The sequence below is a fragment of the Corvus hawaiiensis genome, chromosome 2, assembly GCF_020740725.1.
Source record: "Corvus hawaiiensis isolate bCorHaw1 chromosome 2, bCorHaw1.pri.cur, whole genome shotgun sequence".
In the NCBI taxonomy this organism is placed as follows: domain Eukaryota; kingdom Metazoa; phylum Chordata; class Aves; order Passeriformes; family Corvidae; genus Corvus; species Corvus hawaiiensis.
In genome coordinates this window covers 48,563,243-48,577,570 of record NC_063214.1, presented here as the reverse complement: position 1 = coordinate 48,577,570, position 14,328 = coordinate 48,563,243, and the positions used below count along the sequence as shown (strand labels likewise).

Sequence of the window (14,328 nt, the reverse complement as noted above, 5' to 3'; positions counted from 1 at the left end):
GGTTTTTGAGCAATTATGGTAAATTGAAAGTGAGTAGTGCTTATTGGGGAATAGGGCTTCTCAGGGACAGCAGACCTGGTACATTGCTGGAGCTGAATGCTAACTTCATATGTAGAAAAAGCCTTTAGTTATTTGGGCTGATACATCTCTTAATACACTAGAGTTGGTACAGACGCAAGTGTGGGTCTGAGGTTGAGACCTGGCGACACTTCCTTCTGCAAGCTGACCAGGTGTAACTCTTGGTTTTGAAATAGTTTAAAAAGTGCAGGCACCCTTGCTGAGAAGACCATTAGGAGACCTTTGGTATAACTTTCAAGAATGTTTTGTAGATGCAGAGGCAAAGAACCATCTGTAGGATTTTGTGGGTTCCAGAAGTCAGCTGCCTTTGTAGCTATGTTTTTGAACTGTGAAAGTGGTAGCACAGAATTCACTGTTCCCATAATACATGGCAGAAATGTTCCCAGTTGTCATAGCTAAACTCATTGCTAAATGTAACTCAGTACCCAAGAAGTATCTCGCATTGGCTATGGTAATTTCTGCTGTAGACTGTTTGTATTTATGCATATACTCTCTGCATTGAGGCTGAAAAGACCTTGGCTAAATAAAAAGCTGCTTTATTATTGTGATAAGAGAATATTTTCTGGGCAGCAAGCCCCTGGCTGCTCTAAATTACTTGTTCTAGCGAAAGAATCATGTTCATATTGTTTAAACCATAAAACAAATCATAACGACGGCTGGTAACAAATAACAGAAACATTCTGCAGTGCAGCTTGAACTGCCTTATTTGAAATATTAATTCATTTTATCTGTCCATGTGATAATGCTTCTTTGAATTCTGTAGCAGTGGGCATGGTGATCATGAGCTTGGGAAATGTGGTCATAAAACACAGACCATTCCTCTTTGTACCAGAGTGTCTCTTCCCTCGCTGCATTTTCTTCCTGCTTTCTCCTCCCACCCCACATTTCTCACACACGCACTACCTGCAGTGCCTTTGAAGGCATCATCTTCTGATCACTTGAAGTCACAAGGCAACTCTCTCGAGTGCTCTTGCTGAGCACAGGGTGTGTGAGGATTTTGGGCTTTGGCTTTAAAGCACTGGCATCCCTGACAGCATTTCTTTCCCCTCTCATGACTGTGCGTGACCCAGGACAGTGAGAGGCCACTCACTGCCATTCCCCCTTCAGCCCTGCAATGCCCTGCTGTTTGTGGTCACACAGACTTGCCTTCACTGGTAGCTCAAACATGACCCCAAGTGTCTGTGAAGGCGAGTGCTCTCTCTTGCTGTTTGTCTGCCGGGGGGAGTGGGTAGATGGTTAAGAGGGGTAACTTTATGCACCCTAGCAGCAAGAATTGTCCACCACAGGTCACACCGCTGAGACAAGCGTAGTGTTAGACCTGGCTTATGGTGCAGCCATGCTGCAGCCCAGCCCCAGGCAGTGCTGCTGCTGAGGGACATGGTGTGGCAATGTGACTCCTCATGCTGGCTCAGCACAAAGGGCTGTGGAGCCACTTCTGCAGCACCATTCTATAAAATGTTGCTTTCTGAATTCCCTGGCAGTGCACTGGGAGTGGGGAAGCCTGTGTCCTATTCCTGGATAGCTGAAGTTGAAATATATCAGTCTAGCACCATATGAAGGTAAACATATAGCTTCAAATTCATATTCAATGAGTTCATATAGCTCAAATTTCTGCAGAGGACATTCATGGTGGCTGTTGCAGTGGTTGAGTCCACTGCAGGAATGACCAAGGAGCCACAGAGCCCCAAAACAGTGGAGGTCTGCTGGTGGGCAGGCTCAGAGGTCTAAGACCACCCCCTCTTTACCCCTTTTAAGTCCATGTTCTAGATAGTTGTCCTTTCCTTCATACCCCACTGGTTCCCGGCTCCCTTGTTCCACCCGTCGCCTTCCCCAGTGGTCACTGTCCTGTCACCGCACGTCCTCTCCACCCCCTGGCCCCCAAAGGATAGGCTCTGATGTTGTGCCCTCCCCCGATGCCGATCCAGATAAAACCCCGGACCCCTCAGTGTTCTGTGTTCTTTGTCCCTGGGTCCCTTCGAGCGGGGACCCCAATAAACCCCTCGGAATGCCATACAAAGGACCCCTCCTGCCTCTTTGACCCCAGCGACGCAGCTCCCAGCAGGAGCTGTCCGGCTCTGTGTGTGCGAGTGGCTGTGAATATCCACCAACTACTGTGGGTCAGAGTGTGCCCAAGCGTGTTTGTGCTGCACCCCCCGAGCGGCTCTGGTGGGAGGCAGTCAGGACGGACGCAACGCTCTTTCCGCCCTCCCACGCGCATCGCGTCAGGTGGCAATTGAGTATGTGGTTGCTGGACCCCCAGAGCCTTTTAGCAGGGACCTGGCAGCATCTTCCTGCGTTGGCTTTTGACTACATGATTCTGTCAACTCAGTCATCTTGAGTCATTTGTCTAAAACAACTCCCAGCTGTTAAGGGAGGAGAGCACCTAGTGGGTGCCTGCCAGCTGGGAAATAAGAAATAGCTCAGTGGAAAGGTCACAGAATTAAGGCTTTTAGAGAACGGTGGAGAAGTGCTAAGGTCTTTGTGTTCTGTTGCTGCCCTGTGACGGAAGCCAAATGAGTATTTGCTCAAGGAAATTTACTCATTGTCCTGCTTGTATCAGTAGTGTTTCTACCAGCTTCTTGTGAGTGATTAAGGTCTGCATTTGCAAATGGAAATTATGTAACCATTAATCTAAGTTACACTTTCAATAAAATGCCATTTTCTGAACAAATTGAACGCGTGAGATGATGTCAGTGGTGCTTGCCTTTGCAGGCAGGGCAGTGCCTGTGGGGGGTTTCTGTTGAACTTCAGTACTGGTAACTTCTGGATAGATATGTCTGTATGTGCGTGTGTGTATATACACACATACGTATGTTTATTTATTTATTATTTATTTTTATCCTTTTCCTTAAAAGCTGAGAAAAGTTAAGGCTATGCATCTGGTGAAGGGATGCAATTGCATATTTATCGCTCCTTCTTCCCACCCTTGAGGAATGTCAGCCAAAAAGTGAATGTTACTTTGAAATTTGTGGAAAGGCTGTAATAACCGAAGTGTGACTCCTGCTAAGAGCCATTGTGGGCGTGGATGGGGAAATAAGCATAGCACTTCCGTAACAAGATCAGTTCTTGTCCTTTGCTGTAGTTCTATATTAGTTGAATTTCTTCCTCTGCAGGAAGCATATCTAGCTATGGTTGGAACATGCCTTTTAGGGGAGTAAGAAGATGTGATGGGGGGGAGTTTGTTCCAAGCTTGAAGGCAAATGTCTTGTCTTTTAGCATGCCTCTTGCAAGGTCTTGGGAGATCATTGCACCTCTTTGCCTCAGAATAGAGAGATTTGGTTTTTTCCTATTATGCAGTGACTTGGAAGATGCTTGAACACTTCGTAGCAACCCTGAAAATAAGCCTGAAACTAAAAGCAAACCAGCTCCCTAACATATTTTTTTTCAGAGATGAGATATTCTGAGAGGTTTCCTTGAAGCAGCTTTAAAAATGCTCCAAAATTTTTTGAAGCTGACATTTCTATCAGTTCACACTCCAAGAGGAATGCTTCCAACAAATGACATTTTCCCCCAGTTTCATTTGTTATACAGCTAATGATGTCCCTGTGTCTGCAGGATTGTTTCCTGTGATAAACTGTAGGCTTCTGCCTCTTTCATTCTTGTGACCTAGGTGAGATGAAAGATAACAGACAACAATTTGAGGAAGAGTATCTAGGAAAGTGTAACAAGCAACTGGGGTCATGAAGGAAAAAGTGTCTTTGCTGCCAGGGGTCATGCTAGGCATCTAAATCAAAACTAAGACAACTTTTTCCTCTGTGACAGTCAAACATGCAATTTCTGCTTGTCCCCTAAGTGGACAGGGTTTTAAAGTACATTTGAATCCAGCCTAATAAAGGCTGTATGGTGTATTTTGGAGGTAGTATTCTGTAGAAAGGGATCCCATATACTTCAAATTGTGTGCTTCATCTTGCAGGGACCCCAAAACATTGGGAGGTCCAGTGTGTAAGCTGCTCAGTGGACCAGCTGTGACAGCATGTTGCTCCTGTACGTCTCTTGGCAAGCTGCAGCAGCATGAAGTTCAGTGTAGGCCTGCCTACCTCTCTTTACAAGCAGGTTTGCTGCACTCCTTCCTTAGACTGATTTTGGAAACCCTGAGGTAGCTGAGGCACTGCAGTCAGACAGACAGGGCTTGTTCACTTTGTTTGACTCCCTTGGTGCTATAGCACTGAGAGGTTGAATCCTTTTAAATTCTGAGGCCAGAGTGAAAATTCCGTGTGCCCGAGCATGCACATGCCTGCTTCTGAGCTCTTTGCATTGAAGTAAACTGCAGCTTTCACTGTTTAGTCATGTTTTACCCTTCCCTACCACTATCTTTCTAGAACTTCTTAAGTTCTTCTTACAAAACCGGAAACGTAATACTAAGAAACCAATCCAAAGGATATTTTCCTTTTGTAGTTGAGCAATAGACTGATGTGGCAATATATTTTACAATCCTCAAAAGAGCAGCTGTTTTACACCACTTATGTTTCTGAATTATGGACAGTTTGTGTCAATTGCAGTGCTTAAGGCACTAACTTTTGCTGATGCATCTATCTAGTGTATAGTGCTGTTGCATCCTGAGGTTAACATATAAATCATAAGCAGTGTTTATTTTGTTTAAAAAAAAAATCAATATGCAAAAAGGCAGTGCTGCCTTGGGATTTTTCCCCCATCACATGCCCCAAACAAGAAACAATGTTTTAAAAATGTTTGAAGTGAAAATAGTACTAATTTAGCAGAAGCTGGCAGCAATATCTAAACATCAGAAGCAGTAGAGGAGAAAAGTGATAGGGAGCAAACTTGTAACTACAAGCCAGGGATGGGGCCCACAATGGCAATGTCATGTTCTGCAAGTTTTTTTCCCCCTGAAGTAGAGTTCAAAAGCTAGAATTGATTTCTTGATGGTACAAAGCTTCCTGTTAGATGGCTGGCCTAGCAAATACTTAAAAGTCTTTTTTACATAACGATTGACTATTAACTTATGTGAAGGAAGGCTTTGCTTTGTAGTATAAAGATCCTGTAAAACTGTTCATGTGCCATCTGCTGAGTGAATTTGGTCTAGTAGGGTTGCTGTTCATTTAATCTACTTGGCAATGGGCATTAGAACAGTGAAAAAGATGGAAACAGAAACATTTAACTTGCATGAGCCTCTGAGACAGAAGAGAACAGGGCATTTTTTATTTCATTTGAGGATGTTAAGACAGGATGAAAGTCACAAGTATTTCCATGTTGGCTTTTACCTCAAACTACAGGAGTTTCTCGAACAAAAATTGTTCTACGCAGTCCAATAACTGCATTCTAACCTAAAGGACCTATGTATGAAAGAGGAATTATCTTCCTGGTGCTGTGAAGCTTTAATTAATTTTTTGAAGGTTATTTAAGGATTTTTTGGGTGAAGTTTCACATGTGATAAAATACTATCTTTTTCTTTTTGTCTTGTTTTTGTTTGTACAACCTGTTCATTATTTTGAGTCTTCAAACATCAGATTTGGCTCACAGTTTTGTTTTGTGCTGAGAGCAGAAAGGAGGCTACAAATTAAGGAGTGCTTTAACCAGAATTACTTACAAAATTATTTCCTGAAGTTTTACGGGTAGCAATGTTCTCCCACCCCCAAGAGAGGATAATTAAGAACTTTTTTATATTTCTTGTCCAAGGAAATACATGTTTATGAATGTGTGCAAAGGTGTTTTCCTAAGATATGAGGAGCCAAAAACAAAGCTAAATCTAAAGTACTTTTAATATTTTTTTAAGTTGAGCAAACAGCCATACTCTGCAAGCTTATTTTCCTTTTCACTTTTTAAATAATTTTTATCTTCTCCTTGCATTGTTGAAAACATTCTAACTGGAGAAATAACACACTAGTAAAATTTTACGCAAAAATGCTCACAGGATTTGCTTTAAAAATAATTTGACTTCTGAAGCATGCAGTGGAGTTTCAGACAGAAACACGGGAGCAGGCTGTGCAAGTATGCGTAGCTAATGTGAAATGAAGCTGTTCTTTAGGATTGACCTCCTTGAATTTGAAGCCAACATTGTTCTATTCCAAATGGTAATTTCTTCCTTCTTTAGGTGGAAGGAACCAGAACCTTTTCCATTAACTTCACAGAGGCTTCTGTGTACAGACAGAGGGTGGATATTTGATGGAAAGGGAGGGTGGCAAGAAAGAAGGAAAAAACCCTAAAGCATGTCTGAACAAAAAGGGGTCATCCATACATTGAGATATCGTCTCATTATGCCTCTTGTTGCCCATAAAAAGAGGCATGGTTGTGTAATATAGTTGCAGACCCTTTCCCTGTAGGTATCTACAGATAAGTGACAAATGCCACCTCTGTAACAAAGCAGCCCTTCAGAAGGAAGTCTGCAATGCACACTCAAGCCCTGCAGATTTAAGACTCTAGTGTGCATCTGGAAAAACCTCTTCTGAACTGTTACACAGGTTAATGACAGTAGAAATGTCAGAGCTGGGAGAGAGGAAGCAATGTGTAGTGAGGTAAACTGCAGGAGGCACGGTGTGCTCTATTAAGATTTTGCTCATGCTGGTGACCAGAAGCTTAAATTACTGTGTAAGATGGAGTCAGGAAGGATCCTTTCCTCATTGAGGTTCAGTAATTCAGTGTCCGAGGAAGAGGTCCAGCAAGGGAAGTGATATGAACACAGCAACCAGCAAGTACAGCAGCTCTCTGTTCAGCATCATACCTGAACTGATAAACTAAGTGTGAAGGTTTTGGAGAAGCCTGAGGGCAGGAAGATGTACTAGCCAGGCAGTATACAAGGTAGATTTGAACAATGGAATTTGCTGTTGGCATAAAAGGAGATGAGGCTATAGGAGATAAGGAGGTGGAGAGATTTTAACTATGCCTGAAGAATTCAGGTCACGGGGAAAAAAAGCAAAAAATAGTATGCGACAGGAAGAGAGAAGTGGGGGGAAGAAATTAAGAGAAGGAAGTAGGTTACATGTAACAGTTTCACAGGGATTTCTGTAGGAGCTTTAATTTGCTTTTCTGCTTTCCAGTGCTGTTGACTATGAAAAATTAGTTAGGTGCATATAGGAAGGGGAATAAGCATAATATCTGTCTAATTATTGTCTGTGGAGTGTGCTCACTTCATTAGCGCAGGGAACTGCATCCCTTCAGCTCTTCCAGTAACTCACCAAGTATGGGCGAGGGCTGGCAGGAGGAACACTGACTCCTGTTTTACCCTGGTCTTGGGTGGGGAGGCCCTGCGAACACCTGAAGTATGCTTTGGAACAAGTCAGCTGCCTCATAGATCTCACTTTTAGCCAAACATTTAATTCTGTATGAATTTACTTAACAATTTTTTTTTCTCTTCCAGTTACTATTTCTTCAACTGCAGAAAAAGGTAATTTTTAAAATTTTTTATGAATATGTGAATAGGTGCTTTGCATGCAAATCCTAAGGGACATAGAGTTTAAATGTACTCCTTTATGTGTGAGCTCTGTGTAGTGAGTAGATTAGTGCTAAGAAACAAGGTAAATATTGTACAGTTGAGTCTGTTTTGTTTCTAATACCACCAACTTGGGATGATGACAAGACCTGTGACTAATGCAAGTAATGCAACTATGATTTAAGTTTGCAATTATTTTTAAATGGGTACCTGCTAAAAACAGAAAAAGGAGAAGAGAGAAGGAACTGTTGCAGATCCAGAATTCTGTTTTCTGTTTAGGCCTGTGGCCTGAAAGACTTCTGAAAGAGGATTAATTTTTGTTATAGTGCTTAATATTTTCCAAACAGCTTACCAAATTCCTCAGAATCCCATTCTTAAGGAGTAGTTAGAATTGTGCAAAACACAACCATTTCAAAAGTGGCTGCACATTATAATTTTAAATTTCCAGGTCAAGTGTTTGAGGCCTTGTTTTGAGAAATTTTAATATTCATATTGGCTTTAGCAAGTATATGCCACAGCAGGTGGTCGTACACAGGATAGAGATACAAACTAAGAAAAAAAAATTCTATCATATTATTGCTGGGTTATTTATTTGGGAGATCATTTCAGCTTATGGGGGAGCACAAGTGGTAGATTAAGCACAGATTTGTACTTTAACCGTCTACAGACAGCTGTTTCAGACTGGTAAGAGGTTCTCATCTCTTAAATATTTTGCAAAAGAGCACAGAACTGGAAGCTAATCTAGCAGTTTTCTTCCCAGTGAACATCTACCAGAACACTGTAAAAAGAAGGACTCTTGATGGAAGTTGTTGTTTTTCAACTTCTAATGGAGAGCTGAAAGAGTAGGAAAATCTTCAAAATAAACTGTAAGCCATTCAAGGTGTGAGCTTGTGTTACATTGGATTTTTTTCATCCCATTTCACAGCTGGGCTTTACACAGACTTCACAAAATTCTGCAAGTTGCTGCTGTGCTTGCTGTTGAGTTGTAGATGAATAAGTTTTACGTTCTAATTTCTTCTGGAAAGGCAAGATCCATGTCTCAGTTAAGGAAACCTGGCAATGTTTTTGTCACATAGTCAGAGCTCTATTTCAAATGCAGTGCCTATCTGACTGAAACAGGTTCTTCTAAATCTACCAGAGAAGGAAAATGTGAGATTAATTAATGAGAGTGACGGTATCACTGGAACCTGTTAGACTCTTAATAGCTGTCACCTGCATGCTGCTTGCACCTCCCATTCTGAACCATGTCATAGGCATCCTGTATGCGTAAATTTATCAACCATGAAGGTTGATTTTAAAATGAGATGTGAAGTCTTTTTTTGTTTGAAAAGAAAGCTGGCATAAGTTTTCTAAAGTTCTTAAAAGCCAGCTTGTGATAGCCAGGAATCAAGATCAGAAGAGTCAAAAGACCAAAGTACCAGAAACATTGCTATGCAAATCAATAACATGCATCTTAGCAAGTGTATTTTGCTCCATATTTTGGTGTAATTAGTACGCAGCAAAATGATTTGAATATAACAGCAACTTTTGATTGAACTAGTGGCAATTTCTTCACCCCATTAAGGTTCATTTTTTCTTTGTAATTTTATATTCTTGTCCAGTTTTATATCCATTAGGATAGGGGAATAAAGTCAACTCTGAATCTCTGTTAACAGTATAATATACTACTGTTATGTATTATTGCCTCCCTGTAATCTGACTCTGCCTTGGAAGTAGTATTAAAAATTATTCAGAAAAGAATGTTAAGGGCAAATCTTAGGAGGGCTTAGCATATTTTAGAAGAATTCTGAAAGCATGTCTTAAGACACTGTCTTCCTGAAGCCATAAATTATGGTATAGTATGCATCAGTGCCTTTAAAAAGAATTGACTTCACTTGGTCGCAGCATGGCACTGAGAATCCTGGATTGCCTTAGTTTAGCCAAGACTTCCCTTGTGACTGAGTCTGGCTAAACTGGCAGATATTGGGGTTTGAGATTTTTGTTGTATTTTTTATCTAGCTTGTAATTACAAGAAAATGAACTGACTAGGAATGAATCTGGTTTACATTTGTACTGGAAACAGATGCAAGATGCTTCAGGGAGTAGTCTGTAGAGGAGCTACTGATACCCAAAGTGGTGGGTAGGTAGAGTGCTAAAGTAAAGCTGTCAAAAATGGTATCTTCCCTCCCTCTCATTTCCTGGGGAGCACTGACAGGACAGTTATGTGTAATCACAGTAGGAGTGGCAGCATGGGAGTAGGAAAAGAAGCAAGAATTTATTCAGAGTGAAGCCAGTATGGACTGCCAGTTGCAGGTTCTTTCCCTGGATGGTGCCCGTCACTGGCAACTGAGTACTGACCCTTGGTTTTTAATGATGGTGACAGATTGCAAGATCTCAGTTACATGAAGAGTACAAGAGCACTTTAATAGCTGCCTCTATCTAATAAATACTGGTAGCACTGGCACAGATCTGTACCCTTCACACAGCCAGCCGTGGTCCCTGTTATTCTGTGTTTTTTAGGGGCATTTACAGCCTGTGACAAAGCTTTGAGGTTCTGCTGTTTGATGCATTGTGTGTGCACTAAAAATAATCCTTCAAAAGAATCTGAATTCTGGGGTGATTTTTGTGGACAGAATAGAACTGTTTACTGTGTGAGTTTTGCTGTGCCTTGCCCTCCCCCGTATCTCATTTCCTCTTTCCTTCTATTCAATTTCTCTCGCCCTCTTTTCCACCTAAGTTCTGGTGTGTGCCACTGATTCCACTCCAGTTTCACATCCTTCTCTCCTCTCTTCCAAACCATTTTCTCATGCTTTAATTGCTTAACCACGTGTTTGAATGTACAGTATGTTTTTAATGAAAGACAATTCCTAATTATGTAGTGCCTACTACAGTAATACACAAGTTCTTTCCTATTAGGAGACAGTTTTAAGTTTCCTTTAGAAAAAGGTTTAGTTTGTTGCATTTTCAGTCAGCTCCACAGCTGAAAATCTGCCAAATCTGCCTCTAAGGTTGGAGGAATCAGAGGCAAAAGTAAAAAGCATAATTATCTGAAGAAAGCTCAAATGCAGTTTTTTGTTTTCATTGCAATAAACAGTGAAAATCCTGAAAGATGATAAATTAAAGCCGTGTCTTCTGTGACTGTGCACAAGCATTTTCTGAGCTGTTGGAAGTTCCCAAAGTTTTGAACCTTTTTTGCCATCCATGAAGTACATCATGCAGCTTCTTAGAGGACTCTATCTGTACAGAAAAGTAGGTCAAGTTTCCTACTTACTGCAAGTGAAGATAATATAAATATTTAATATGACTTTTCTAAGACTTGCAGTTCTGGCACAGCTGATCTGTTTCCTCTTGACAAGTGATAAAAGAAACCATTAGAGGAAACAAGAGTGGAAGGAGCTTCCTGGGTCATAAGGTCTGGATTTCTGGTCTTTAACACAGCCATATAACACAGACTCATTAGTAAATCAATTGAGCTCCCTGCTAAAGCCAGCTACATTTTGTTGCCACTGTGACTATAATAGGACTTTTCCAGTTTGTATTTCTCAGGTGATTTGAAAGAAGATAATAAAAATCTTTAACTCACAGCTGGCATGACTGGAGTGCAGTACTCTCCAAACCCCTGTTTGGGGATTTTTACTGTCATTGATGTCCAGTGCCTTCTGTAATGGCACAGTACTGTGCTGTTTCTATTAGAAGTAGAAATTACGTTGAATTATGTAGGTCAGTAAGTAATCAAGTACTGTATGATAATCTAGAACAGAATTACAGTGTCGTCTTTATTCAAAAAGGTTAGTCACTTACATGCCAGAAGTGAGGATGTGAGGCTGTGTTCAGTTCTGGAGTTTGGGGGTTTGAGGTTTTTTTGTTTTGGTTGGTTGGTTGTTTGGTGGGGGTGGTTTTGTTTTGTGGGGGCTTTTTTTTTGTGGTTTATTTTGTTTGGTTGGTTTTTGGGGGGTGGGTTTTGTCGATTTGTTTTTTCCTTCAAAATCTGTTTTGGAAAGTTCAGCAAGGCCAAGTGCAAGGTCCTGCCTGAGTCAGGACAATCCCAAACACAAGTACAGGCTGGGCAGAGAATGAATTGAGAAGCAGCCCTGGGGGAGAAAGACATAGGGGTTGATGAGAAGCCCCAGTGGCTCAGCAGCATGTGCTCGCAGCCCAGAAGGCCAGCGGTGTCCGGGGCTGCATCCAAAGCAGTGTGGGCAGCAGGGCCTGGGAGGGGATTCTGCCCCTCTGCTCTGCTCTGGTGAGACCCCACCTGCAGTGCTGCATCCAGCTCTGGGGTCCCAGCACAGAAAAGGCATGGATCTGTTGGAGTGAGTCCAGAGGAGGCTACAAAGATAATCAGAGGAATGAAGCACCTCTCCAGCTGAAGACAGGCTGAGGGAGCTGGGGCTTGTCATCCTGGAGAACAGAAGGTTCCAGGGAGACCTAATAGCACCTTCCAGTACCTGAAGGGGACTACAGGAGTGCTGGGGAGAGATGTGTTACAGGGGCATGGAGTGATAGGACAAGGGGGGAATCACTTCAAACTGAAAGAGGGCACATTTAAATTAGGTATTAGGAAGGAATTCTTTATTGTGTGAATGGCGAGGCAGAAGCAAAGGTTGCTCAGAGAAGTTGTGGGTGCTCCATCCCTGGAAGCATTCAAGGTCATTTTGTGAATCTATGATAAAAATATTATTTCCTTGAGGTAGAACAGCTATCACATTTGGGGAGTGAGGGTGGGTGTTGAATTTTTTTTAAGTGAACAGTCCTAGAGTGCTAAGTGTAGTTATTTAGCCCTCCTCAAAGATCAGGAGGTTTGTTTCTTGTTCTTTTCGGCTATATTCACTGAATTCTTATTTGTATTTTATTGCAGTTGTCTACCTTGTGGTTTTTCATCTGTCATTTGTCATGTTTGTATGGTCCTATGGGAAGACAATTTTCACATCTCCTGCAACCCCCTCTAATGAGGTAAATACAACGTTAGAAAAAGTGTCAATGCCTTTTTTATAAATAGCTGAACAGTTTTCAATGATGAAATTTGTTTGCAGTACTGTGTGATTCACCTTGCCCTTCTCATTATCTAAAATAGAACAGCATGACAGTGCATCATGAATGAAAATGATCAAGTTACTCTTAAAATACCATATGCTTTGTGTAATGACATTTCCTTATATGAAATGTGTGTTTAAATCATCACAAGTTTGGCAGTCTTGTACAGTGCTGTGCTATGAAGTAGCTTGCTTGAAGCCTGAAATTTTTAAAACTGATAAACGAAATGCGGTGACGACATTTTTGTATTTCCTTTTTAAGCAGTTTGGACCTTTGTTTGGGTAAGAAAGGATAGCAATGCAATGTATACTTACGACCTTTAGGACTGAACCCACTTATTAAGCAAGGGTTAAGGTTTAGGAACATTGAGACGTGACTACATAAAGAAGCTTTATATAATGGCAAAAGAATGCATGATGACTGTAAGAAGTTGTGTTTTGAAAAAGAACCATATTAATTCCAATAAGTCTGAGATGGAATATCTTGTTTTCTATTTTCTGTAATGTGTGTGTATGTAAGGATTAAATACTGGCACTGAATTTAAAATACTGCCCTTCTCTTCCTTGTTTTTACAAGGCTTTGAGACTGCCTAAACTGTTTGAGGCATAGGTTGCTCTGTGGGGGTTGAATTTTTATTCTGTTTTTGGCAAGACTGACATTCAGTGCTAATGTCAACCTTAAACATTCTTGAGAAGAGTTATTCCCATGCTTCAAAGAAAAAGCAAACACTGCACTGTAGTGCTCAATTATGGTTTAGAGATCTGTATGTTAAAGCTATAGAATATAAAGTGTAAAAAGCTAAACACTATTCTGCTGTTTAGCTAAGCAAAAAGTCTAAATGAAGCTGTTGAAGGGTCTGGAGAGTAAGTCCTGTGAGGAGCAGCTGAGGGAGCTGGGGGTGTTTAGCCTGGAGAAAAGGAGGCTCAGGGGGGACCTTATCACTCTCTACAGCTGCCTGAAAGGAGGGTGTAGCCAGGTGGGGGTTGGCCTCTTCTCCCAGGTAACAAGTGGCAGGATGAGAGGAAATGGCCTCAAGTTGCACCAGGGGAGGTCTGGATTGAATTCTAGGAAAAATTTCTTCACTGAAGGGCTTGTTGTCAAGCACTGGAACAGGCTGCCCAGAGAAGTGGCTGTATCCCCATCCCTGGAGGTTTTAAAACATGTATAGATGTGGAATTCGGGGATGTGGTTTAGTGGTGGACTTGGCAGTGCTGGGTTAATGGCTGGGCTTCATGACCTCAGATGTGTTTTCCAACCAAAATGATTCTATGATTCTATGAATTGCTAAACCTAAAAATTCAAAGGGGCTTGTCTTCAGGGTAATTTGTTTTTGCTTTCTCTGGGATGGTTTTGCAGGAAAATTGTAAAGTTAAGCAGATTAAGTAATTAAAATATGGTTGAAATGGTGTTATTCTAAGTTTTATAAAGCTGTATGAACTAGAGCTGCTCTTAATGCTAATGCCTAGTAACTTTTACTGTCTGCTTGAATTCTTCATTAATAGCAAACTTATTCTGACAGTAGTTTTCCTGTAGTTAGAGTGATTATGTAGCAGGCTTTTTGTATTCAGCAAGTGAAAGGGATGGCTTGGGCATATGGCACGTAATGAATTTTTTGTATATTAACTGTGGAGATAGATCAGATGTAATAAAATTTTCTTCTACAGCTAGCTTTAAACAGAAAAAAAGAAGGGAAAAAAGACTATTCCACCATAACAGCAAAAAAACACTCAAAAAAATTTTGAAAAGCAAAAAGCCAACCAAATTAAAAACCCTGCACCACTTTTTCTGTCTCTGGGAAAATCCCTTCTGTTCATGTACCAGTGAGTAATTTATGCTGGTTATACTTAAAAACA

At 41.2% G+C, this 14,328-nt stretch overlaps 1 protein-coding gene across 5 annotated transcripts in view; it reads left to right on the top strand.

The window, feature by feature from the left end:
- Positions 1–14,328, top strand: part of ZDHHC20 (zinc finger DHHC-type palmitoyltransferase 20) — a 50,007-nt gene that overhangs the window by 11,175 nt on the left and 24,504 nt on the right. For all 5 annotated transcript variants that reach the window (XM_048294847.1, XM_048294846.1, XM_048294848.1 and 2 more), the window contains exons 2-3: positions 7,391–7,417; positions 12,300–12,394. In XM_048294847.1, the coding sequence (XP_048150804.1) occupies positions 7,391–7,417; positions 12,300–12,394 (122 nt within the window). The remainder of the gene's footprint in view (positions 1–7,390; positions 7,418–12,299; positions 12,395–14,328) is intronic.